Genomic DNA, 11,384 nt, shown 5'->3' with positions numbered 1-11,384 from the left:
AAATTCAATCACCTCTTTTACAGTGGAAGAGCTTTTTGAAGTTTTAGGCCAAGATATGCACATTTCTGCTCTGGACCTCATCTTTGTTACCCCTGTCCTCATCATGTTACTACAAATCTGTCTCTTGGCTCTGAAGGTGGTGTCTAGAGGCTGACCAGGCACAATTTAAATCTTTTGTAATGGAAACGGAAGTTCGGTTTCACCAATGGAACACGCCATTCGAATCAGAACTTAAATCAATGCTGAACAGCCAGAATATTAGAACTTGGAGTAATATGAGGAGAATGAAAGCCAGATGTTATTAACTTTGCCTATTAACTGGGAGAAAATGTTACAGAGGCTACTCTAGGCCTAGACCATTCTTCCAGTTTCCAAAAGTGAGTCATGGGTGGGCAGATCTCAAACCCAATCAGGGAAAACCAGAGAAAAGAGGCAGGTGAGTATGACACAGAAAGTCTTGAGTTTGGGATCTTTTGCTTCAAACTTGGAACTTAAATCTCAAGTGACATTTTGACAGGATGATGTAGGTGAATAGGCACTCGGGTAGGAATACAAATTGGCACAGCTGTTAAAAACAGCAACTTAGAATTAGCAAAATTACAACTGCATACCTTGAGATCTAGTTCATGCTACTAGTGATCATTTTTTGAAGCTTTTCGTTGTGGCATTGATAATTATAGCAAGACTGGAAATAAACTTCATGCCTTTCCCCCACCCCTCTCACGCCTACAGCATGTGGAAGTTCCCAGGCCAGGGATGGAACCCCAGCCACAGCAGTGACAATGCTGGATCCTTAACTGCTAGGCCACCAGGGAACTCCTTTAATACCAATTTTTTTATGCAACTGGCTAAATAAATTATGGTACTTTCAAACAATGGATCACTATGCAGCTGGGTAAAAGAAGAGACACCATTTTACATACAAATATAAACTGATCTTCAATTAGACTAAAATGCACTGTTTGCACACTGTGGGAAAAAGGTAATTCACAAAAATATACATCTTTGCTTCTACATTCATAGGCTGTCTCTGCAGGATCGTGAGAAACTTTTAACATTGCCTGCAACCTTCAGGGCTTCTAGGGATGGATGGTTTGTTTGTTTGTTTCACTATATGAATGTCCTTTGTTACCTTTTAAATTTTGAGACATGACAACAAATTCGCACTTACACACATGAGTGAAGGAAAAGGCCCTGTGTTTGCTAATACAATGAGTAAGCTTGCGAGTTCAACTTCAAACACCCGGATCCACCGTTGCCAGTTAAGTTTGTTAACCTCTGTGGCACAAGGCTGAAATGTGTCACAACCATCCCCAGTCCTCAAGTCGATTTTTCCTTCCGTTTCTGAAATCAGCCATGTGTCAGAACTCCTAGCAAACCTGGCATTCTTTGGAAAACACCAAAACACTTTTGCTTTCGTTGTATTAGAGGGAGGGGGGCTAAAAACATCAGGCCAGGTAATATCTGATCATAAATGAAATTCACTGTTTTTGAAAGTTCTCTGTAGCCATTAAGCTGCAGAAATACTAAGTGTTACTCAACAGAGTTAGTAATAATTACCATACAACACCTCAGTTCAGCACACCCTCTGGGCTCCACGCACCCTCACCAAAGGCTTCACCTTCGGGCTCCTCCTCCCGCTCCTCCTCTCGCTCCGCCTCCCGCCCCCTCCCCCTTGTATTTGCCTCTCTCAGCGCTTGGCGGGAGTTTCCTCGCGTGACTAGTCTGCGTAAGTGCGGAAGACGCACTGCAGCACCTTGGGCTGAGGAACGCCGGGCTTACTCTTTCTTTTCGTCTCTATGATCCTCTTTGTGACCCGTCGGAGAGCACTAGAGTCCCAGAGTTCCCTGCCAACAGTCCTCCAGGCCGACAGAGGGCAGTGCAAAAAGCTGACGTTCTCGCGAGAGGGGCAGTGTTCTCTCCACGTAGTGAGAGCGGAGCGCATGCGGGTTTGGTGGTGCGCGGTAGCTAGGGCAAAGACTGGACCTGGCTGGAGCTCGGGAGAGCGCGCGTGCGCGCTGTCGCGAGCTCGGCGCTGCCGGGGCTGCCGTGTAGGAGTGGGCATACGACCGCGGTGCGGGCCGCAGGCATGTTCCGAAAGGCCCGGCGAGTGAACGTGCGCAAGCGGAATGACTCGGAGGAGGAGGAGCGAGAGCGTGATGAAGAGCAGGAGCCTCCACCGTTGCTGCCGCCGCCGGGCACCGGCGAAGAGCCGGGCCCCGGCGACAGGGCCCCCGGGGGGGAGTCACTGCTGGGCCCGGGGCTGCCGCCGCCACCCTCCGCGCTGGCTCCTGGCCCCGGAACCGAGGCCGGGGGTTGCTTCCCGGGCGGCGCGGAGCCCGGCAACGGGCTGAAGCCGCGCAAGAGGCCGCGCGAGAACAAAGAGGTGCCCCGGGCCAGCCTGCTCAGCTTCCAGGACGAGGACGAAGGTAACTGCCGCGCTTCAGCGCCCCCAGACCCCGACATCCGTTTCCCCGGCCCCGACCGCGGGTCTCCGCATTCCCCTGACGCTCAGCCTCAGCCCCCGGGAAAGGAGCCCTTTCCCGCCGGATCTGCTGTACGTTTTCCCCGCCTCCGGCCTTCTGCTCTGGCAGGGGATGCGTTCCTGCGCCGCCACCAACCTTTTCTTAACTACCGCCTCCTTTTCGTCGTCTCGAACATTTTCTACTCCGAGGGGCCGGATCTCAGATTAGTCATTTAGAGTTTTTCAAGAAAAAATTCCGTGTTCCCTACTCTGCCTCTTCCTGGCAGGTGTGTTTTAGGGAGAACTCGAGTCGTATCCCCTGACTGCTCTTGGCACGTTCTCTGAGCCCTCTGCAGGTCAGTGTACCCAGTGGTATATGCACTGTACCCAGTAGTGACCCAGGTCACTGTACCCAGTAGGTAGGTCTCTTGGTCTCCTGGTCCTTGTCAGGCATCCTTGCTCAGGAAGGCAGGGTGTGTAAAGAGGAGTACTAGATTTGGGAACAGAAGCTCGGGTTGAAGAACTGGTTCTGAGTGACCTTGAACTAGTCCCTGGCGATCGCCGAGCCTCAGTTTACCCATGAAAGTGAATGGGGCTACAAACGTGCAGGCTTCCTCAAATTGACGCTTGGACAATGAAGCGAGGCGGTGTGAGGGGCCAGGCTGCAGTGGATTTAGATTTCTGATCCTAAATGAGCCGTAAGTCATTTCACTTGCCAAATTGTTGAGTGTGTAATATAACCCAATTAAGTGTATGTTGTAAAAAACGAAATCAAGACTTGTAAATCTCACATCTCGATGCAGGAACGCTTTCTTGTTTCTAGTAATAGGCAATTTGTCTTTGGCTTTTGTGTGATTTTTTTTTTTTTTTTTTTTTTTTTTTTTTTTTGGAGAGGAGTCCAGCCACTTTTTTGTTTTTGGTGACACAGGAACAATTTGCTAAAGTATTTTTGTTTGACTTTAAAGTTTTCAAATTAAAGATGATGGCCACATCATCAAAACTTCTTTTTGAAAAGTGATTCTTTCTCAGCTTAGTCTTGAAATAACAACATGTCAGTTTGTGATGGATATAGAGTTACTCAGACTTGCCAACTGTGTTAACTAGCACCTTTTGATTTTGGATATTTTGTTTCAGATAACCTTAATAATTTGGTAGTTAGGTGCTTTTTCAGTGACTTTTTTTTCCCCCCCTTGCTGAAATATGATTTAGGGAAGACAATAGGACCTAGGAAAATTGCGTGCAGTATCATGGCTTTTCAAGAAGTCTCAAATTGGCATTATTCCAGACTAATTTATGAAGTTGACTCAGTTTTTGAGAGCCTGTGACACGTGAAATAACTTCAAATTATGTCATAATTTGAAGTGTATGTGTATATATTTGGAAGAATTTGAAAGTTAGAGTGGAAGATACTGTCTGAAAATGGTTACTACAGACTGCGTTTAATTTTTTTATTTTTTAAGAAAATGAAGAAGTTTTCAAAGTGAAGAAATCAAGTTATAGCAAAAAGATAGTAAAATTGCTTAAGAAAGAATATAAAGAAGATCTTGAGAAATCGAAGATTAAGACCGAGCTCAACTCATTGGCCGACAGTGAGTACCAGACTAATATGGTTCTTTTGAAATGACAAACCCCTTTCTCACAGGGATTAAATGGATTTGGTGTATTATAGTCAATGTGTTCATTTGACTCTGCTCTTGTCAAGGATCCAAATTGAGTAATGATACAGTTCTTTTATTTAGCTCTAACACAGTTGCAAATGCCTTTTTAAAAATTGTAAATGCATTTTTTTTTAGAAAGACAGAATCATTGCCACTGGGATGTTTCTGCTGCAAAGACTAAATTCTCTCCCAGTTTTCCTGCTAAGTGTTCAGATTGTTGTTGGACAGAGGGAAAGGAGGTTTCCCACTTAAACCTGAGACATGGAATTATTCCCAGTTGAAAGAATACTGTGCAATTTCCCATACTTGTATTTTGTAGAAACAGATGTTCTATTTCTCCAGTGTTATCTACACAGTGGGTTTCATTCTCAGCGAATTTTTTTTTGGCTGCACCCGCGGCGTGTGAAGTTCCTGGTACAGAGAATGCATCCACACCACAGCTGTAACCAGAGTCACATCAGTGTCAATGCCAGCTCCTTAACCCGCTGTGCCACGAGGGGACTCCTTAGGAAACTGTTAGGAATGCTCTAAGTCTCGTGTTGGTAACGCTCCCACTCGACAGGCCTAGCAGATACGTAGATGAAGACTCCTCAGGGTGTGGCACCTACCTACACACAGCTCTCCTGTCCTTTCACAACCTAAGTTAAAATTTGTAAACAGTTACTTATCTTTAGGAAAGTGGTTCCGTTATAATATGCTACGGTGTGACTTATTCTCATGCAGTTGCTCTAGGGAAATCTTCTTATTTTGTGGAATTAAAGATAGAATGATTATTTCCCAGGTGCTCCACTATAGGCTTAATGTGAAAAAAGTATGTCATTATATCTCAAATTTATAGTCTAATTTTGGCGACAGTGTCACTTAGATGTATGTAACTGGCATTAGTATTTGGCAAAATGTCTAATGAGTGACTTAACAGCTGCACTGGTTTTCTTTCAGAGGCAGGTGAAGGAATGCTTCCTAGATACAGTGGAATTTGAAGCGGAATCTTTGATAATTTAAATTCCAGAAGATCAGGGAGGTGTGGGGATATTATCAAAGATGAAAGTGACTCAGGCTGTTTTGGAAAAGAGCAAGTACACCTGACAGGCCAGAGGAGATGATTTGCGGAGGAAGTGGAGGTGTAGGGTGAAAGCTCCGTTGTTGACAGATTGTGAAGAATGTTTAGTATCGAGTAAGGGGTTTAGAGTTGCATGTTTAGTGGCTGCCAAGATAGTGACATGATAAATGCCTTTCGAAATCTTAACCTGGTATTAGCATGCAGCATGGGGATGGAGGCCCAAAGCAGTTTAAATGCAAGGGCCCATTTTGTTCCATTAACAGTGGATTTTAAAACGTCTCAGTTGAGCAAGACTGAGGCTTTTCTTGACACAGTGGGAAACTGGATGAGTTAAAGGTGTTCGCTGTGGCCGTGGGAAAAGAAATGGAGAAAGATTATTTGAGAAGTGTTCTAAGGGAAGGATGAGTAGACCTAAAGTATGCTTTCGTTATTGGGTTTCAAGGAAGTAGTCAAATCTGAGCTTTTGTGCCAGGCGACTGAGAGAATAATTATGTATGATATGCAGAAATAGGGAATGTATGTAGGAGGAGGTGTATTTTTAGGAGAACTGATTGTTTTGGAATCTAGGAAGCTGGTTCCTTCTTTTCCAACTCTCTTGAGAGCCAGCTGCGTACGATGAAATCGTACAATAAAGGCCAGGAAAGGTGAGCACTGAGAAGGGAGCATCGATTGTTGGGTTTAGAAATTGAAGAGAGGGTGAGGTTTATGAGGCCACCCTCTGTGACCTCTTCTATCTTCTCCGTTCATCTAACTCCTTTCCTACTCAGCAGGTAACTCGATTAATGTCCTCCCCGAAGCCAGAGCCTCTGTGTTACGTACAGGTTGTCATCCCTGAAGCTCTGGAGCTCTTTCAGTTAATCAGCTCACAATCCTGAGCACTTCCTACCCCAGCCCTCCTTAGATAGACAGTGGAGGGGTGCATGAACTTGAAAACCCATTTTTTTGTGATATTCCTAAAACAGTGAATTCACTTTTAAACTTGAATTTGAGTGGAAATAACCTGCGAATAGTTGGAGATGTGGATCGAGGTGATAATTAAAGCCTAAAAATAGATGGCTTTCGTAAGGGGACGGCGTAAAGGGAAAAAATTCCCGAGGACCAAAGACTGCCTGTAGTAATAAGCAGATACATAGAGAAGAGGGTTTCCTAAAGAGCTTAAAAAAAACCCCATGAAGTCCAAAGGGGAAAAGATAGGAAAGTTTCAGAATGATGATTGTCAGTTGTATGAAATGATGTCAGAACGGTCAGGAAAGGGAAGGGCTTGTTGGCAGTGTTGCTCTCTTGTTTTCTGGAGGAGGGTGCCTGGCAAAAGAGACTAGTTTACGAGCCCAGCTCTGTGCCTGTTTGGAGGAGGGAACATCGTTGGCTAAATTGCTCAGTGCTACTGTGTGAACCAGCAGTGGCCGCAGCCTTTGGGAGTGTTGCTGTGCCTGGAATGGGAGAAATCAAAGGCTGTTGGCCAGGGCTGAGGCACACAAGTTGGTGAGGAAGTCAGAGGTCCATGCCCTGGGAATTCTGGCAGCGAGAGAAGTGGAGGAGACAGTTGGGGTTGAGTGGAAGCTCTTCTGCTAAAGAGAAGCTGTGGGAGTTCCCATTGTTGCGCAGCGGAAACGAATCCGACTGGTATCTGCAGGGATTCGGGTTTGATCCCTGGCCTCGCTCAGTGGGTCGGGGAATCCTTCATTGCTGTGGTTGTGGTGTAGGCTGGCAGCTGTAGCTCCGATTCAGCCCCTAGCCTGGGAACTTCCATGTGCAGTGGGTAGGGCCCTAAAAGAAGCAAAAAAAGGAATGAAGCTGTGTCTCTTTGCAGGCAGACAGAAAAGAGGTGAGGGAGAGCCTGACCACATTCAAAGTAAAGAGAATATTTGTAAGAGCAAGTTTCCTAAAGTAGTAGTCAAAGGAATTGAGGCACCAAGAGGAGCCTAAAGAAGGGTTATTTAGCGTGTCTTTTTATAAACGTGACTGGAAGTGTAAAAAATTCAGCCGTCAACCGTGTTTTGGACTTTGTTCAATGACAGAGCAGGTACATACTTAACAATTTACTGAGACGCTTAATGGCTCCTCCATGGCTCCCTTCCTGGTTTATGCTTTTGGTGCCACCAACTCTGGCTTGTCTCTGGGTCCCAGCTCCAGTTTGCCAGAAAGATTGGGTTTAGAAATAAATCCTTTTTTTTTTTTTTTTTTTTTTTTTTGGCTGCACCAGTGGCATGTGAAGTTCTCAGGCCAGGGATCAAACTCATGCTGCAGCAGTGACAAAACCAGATCCTTAACCCACTGCACCACAAGGGAACTCCACAGATCCACTCTTAAACATTCAGTCATGGCAGCTGGGTGAGGGGTTGCACAGTGTAAATGCGATTTTTTTGGGTCTCATCCCTTCTGATGATGTGTGTTATGAACTAAGAAGAGATTAAAATGTTCATTACAGAGAGGTTTATATTGTCTGTAATCTTTATTCTTGATAGGAAGCTGCCTCGAATGGGTTTAGAGTTTAACGAAATACTGACATATAAAGTGAAACTGCTTCCAAGAGATTCGTGAGCAGTTACTTGTGAGAGTTTGGAGTAAGAAATAGTTTTGATAAACTAGTAAAATTTTGGTAAGATCAACTAAAGGTAGGGATTGAGCAAGGACCTCATGCATCCCTGTGTCCCCTGTATTATTTTTACCTCCCGGTTGTGTCTATTGTGATACTTCGTTTTCACACATCTGTGGTTTGAGTGTTTTATAAACAATTAAAATAGTTCAGGCTTTAACGAATTGAGCCCATGATTCCAAAAAGTGCCCCTGTAATTTACGGATTTTATTCTAAATCTGTTTTACTACTTTTTTCAAAAATGTAGACGAACTACCTTTGGACAAAACAGGTCATGTTAAGGACGCCGGTCAAGAAGATGGAGTTATCATCAGTGAACACGGGGAAGACGAAATGGATATGGAAAGCGAGAAGGAGGAAGAGAAGCCGAAGGCTGGCGGCACCTTTTCAAACGCGTTATCGTCATTGAACGTTCTCCGTCCAGGTGTGTACTAGCCAATTCTTCTCAGAACTGAAGGAGGTCCTCAAGAATGAGGAAAGAGTGGCATTTCTTTTGACATCCCTCTTTGAAGCCAGGTTGTTTGTTTTTCAAAAACAAAGGAAGAGAACTAGAAACTTTTTTTCAGCTTTCCAGATTCCTTCTCAGACAAGCAGTTTTGTTACCAAAGCAAATGCACGGCTGTAAGTAAACGGGTAAATGATCCCAGCTGTGTGGTAGCTGTCATGGGAAAGTCCTCTTTTCGTTCAGATTAGGACTTTAACTTTTTTTAGAATTGCTGCTAAAAGTAAAATTACTATTAGTTGTATGTTCAGACTTTTTTTAAAGACTATTTTTATGGAAATAGTTGGCAGGTCTTTTCACTGGCTAATCAGCTTTTGAATAAATGAATGCTGAGTAGCCAAATTTAAATCATGAAGCATTACCATTTCACTTATAAAATCTAAAAATGCTTACTCTGGTTTGGTAAAGTTATAAAAAATGATGTGTATAGATCTGGCAGCATTCTAATTGGTACAGTCTTTATGGAAATCTTTTGATCGACAGTACGTTTCAGATGTTCTTAACTCTGATACTAATTCCGTAGCTGGAAATTTATCCCAAGGAAATATTTTTTGCAACATTATTTGGAAAGAGCAACATTTAGAAAAAATGTCTAGTAGGAGAGGAATGGCTTAGTAAGTTAAGATGCATTTACATGATGAGATATTACATAGCTATTTAAATAACAGAAAAATAGCGAGGTGTTAATTTTTACTGTGGGTGAAAATGTCACTTTGATTATGTAGTGGATTATACTTTATCTATTGAGTGATTGTCGTAAACCACTAAATGCTATATTTATGTGAAACGACAATATGGAGGAAAAGCTTGTTTTAATATGAAGGAATACTAGGTACAGAATTATATTCAGTGTGCTTACAGGTGAACTGAGAAGTATTTGCAAGAGCAATGTACTATAAATTAATAGTTTTTTCTTTTTTAGGGTTGTAAGATTGTGAATATGTTTTTTGTTTTTATTTGTTTTCTAGTTTAGTGATACATATGATTTTATTACTTTGGTGTATTTCTCTCAAGTGGGGAAAAAAAAAAACCAAAACATTAAAATAAAACTCCTTGGGTGGATTTTCCTCTTCTCCCCTTCCTATACATATTCTTTTCAGTTTCCCTAGTGACTTTTAGTTTCCATTTAAACTAAATTAGAAATAAATTAGTTGTATTGCAGGCACAGTTTGGGAAATTGGAAAGGGGGTGGTGCCAGCAAGTAACATTAGACTGTCACTACGACAAAGCTGTCCTGATGAGATTCTTTTATCTTTCATACACTACACAGTTTATAATTCTTACCGTTTATTTCCAGGAGAAATTCCAGATGCAGCTTTCATACATGCTGCCAGGAAAAAGCGTCAGATGGCCCGGGAATTGGGAGACTTCACGCCCCACGATAATGAGCCTGGGAAAGGCCGCCTTGTTAGAGAAGATGAGAACGATGCCAGCGATGATGAAGATGATGATGAGAAACGCCGTATAGTTTTTTCTGTGAAAGAAAAGTCACAAAGACAGAAAATTGCTGAGGAAATAGGTAACTTAATTTAATAGGGCAGTAAGCCCATTGCATTGACATCAAATATCATTTGATCCTTTAGTCAAGTAAAAAGTACCTGTATTTGACTATGTTTAAGGTTAGCGAACTGTTCTTGCTTGAGTACAAGTGTCTTATTGGAGTTTTTTTTAAAGAGCATGATTTTGATAGTTAATAGTTACTGAGCAGTATGAGACCAGTATTGTGCTAAGCATCTCAGGGTACATCAGGATCTATAATTGGCTCTCCATTCTTCCCTTTGTTGAATGGCTGTCAAGCTCACAGAGGTTAGGAATCCTGTCTGAGGTTTTACTCGTTACATTGATACTGCCTTTTGCTTAAGGGATACTGTGTATCGAGACAAGCAAAATCAGGAGTATCAAATGAGAGATCATAATAGACATTTTAATTTTAGTAAGATTGAGTGAATACTGATAGTTTTGCTTGATTTTTGTGAACTATCAGGGTGGCATCTCTGCTTTTCTGGAATCACTTACTTTGCCACTTTGTGATTGTAGGTATTGAGGGGAGTGATGATGATGCTTTGGTAGCTGGAGAACAAGATGAAGAGCTCAGCCGATGGGAACAGGAGCAGATAAGAAAAGGAATTAATATCCCTCAGGTGAGAACTAAAGCATTAAACTTCAACAATTAAAAAGCAAATAGGGAGTTCCTGTCGTGGCTGAGTAGTTAACAAATACAACGAGGAACCGTGAGGGTGCAGGTTCCATCCCTGGCCTCACTCATTGGGTTAAGGATCCAGCGTTGCTGTGAGCTGTGGTGTAGGTCACAGACGCGACTCGGATCCCACTTTGCTGTGCCTCTGGTGTAGGCTGGTGGCTGTAGCTCCGATTCGACCCCTAGCCTGGGAACCTCCATATGCCTCGGGTTCAGCCCTAGGGAAGAAAAAAAAAAAAGGCAAAAAGACAAAAAAAAAAAAAAAAAAAAGTAAATAAAAACAATTTTCGCTTACTTTATTGAAATAAAAGCATGTTGCATATTGAATTTACTCTTTGTTGTTCATTCAAGTAACATAATGAGGAAAATTACATAAAGTTAGGTATCCAATAAGCTGTTAGAAGAAACTATTATATTTTGGTTTTTACCATCCAAATGATTTTAGAATTTCTAGTTTCTTAGATAAGTGTTTATCAAAGTGGTCCTTCAGAGCGGCAGCAGAAGCATCTGGAAGCTTGTTAGAAATGTAAATGCTCACCCTCCTGAGTGAGACCTAATGAATGAGGGACTCTGGAAGTGGGGCCCTGCCATCTGTTCAAGGAGTCCTCTGGGTGATTTGGCTGCTCATTAATGTTTGAAAACCACTGTATAGAGAAAATATTACTTTCTTGTACAGTTTATTTTTTTCTGATTTTAAAAATTATTTTGTAGAAGATAGATTTCTCAGTAATGCAAAAACTCAGTTGTAGATGAAAACTATCTCCCTAAATAGTTATAACAGCTTATTTTATAGAAGTACGTAGTGGAAACGTTACATAAGTTTTTTATTGTTGTTTTTTTGTTTTTTTGTCTTTTGCCCTTGTAGGGCCGCACGCGCAACATGTGGAGGTGCCCAGGCTAGGGGTCT

The 11,384-nt window shown here is 42.6% G+C and overlaps 1 protein-coding gene across 7 annotated transcripts in view; it reads left to right on the top strand.

Moving 5' to 3' along the window:
* The first annotated feature begins 2,001 nt into the window (after positions 1–2,001).
* PAXBP1 (PAX3 and PAX7 binding protein 1) overlaps positions 2,002–11,384 on the top strand; it is a 33,385-nt gene continuing 24,002 nt past the window's right edge. For all 7 annotated transcript variants that reach the window (XR_014825133.1, XR_014825135.1, XR_014825134.1 and 4 more), the window contains exons 1-5: positions 2,002–2,429; positions 3,925–4,053; positions 8,026–8,202; positions 9,578–9,799; positions 10,318–10,421. Coding sequence is in view for 1 of the 7 variants with exons in the window: in XM_003132753.6 (XP_003132801.3) it covers positions 2,090–2,429; positions 3,925–4,053; positions 8,026–8,202; positions 9,578–9,799; positions 10,318–10,421 (972 nt within the window). In the remaining 6 variants the exon portion in view is untranslated. The remainder of the gene's footprint in view (positions 2,430–3,924; positions 4,054–8,025; positions 8,203–9,577; positions 9,800–10,317; positions 10,422–11,384) is intronic.

This window comes from Sus scrofa, chromosome 13, assembly GCF_054392235.1.
Source record: "Sus scrofa isolate SSC_HxYL_T2T_F1_AM1 chromosome 13, Sscrofa_HxYL_maternal_Yorkshire_Landrace_v2.0, whole genome shotgun sequence".
NCBI lineage: Eukaryota > Metazoa > Chordata > Mammalia > Artiodactyla > Suidae > Sus > Sus scrofa.
Note: the sequence above shows the minus strand (reverse complement) of the source record. Positions and strands in the feature narration are given on the sequence as shown.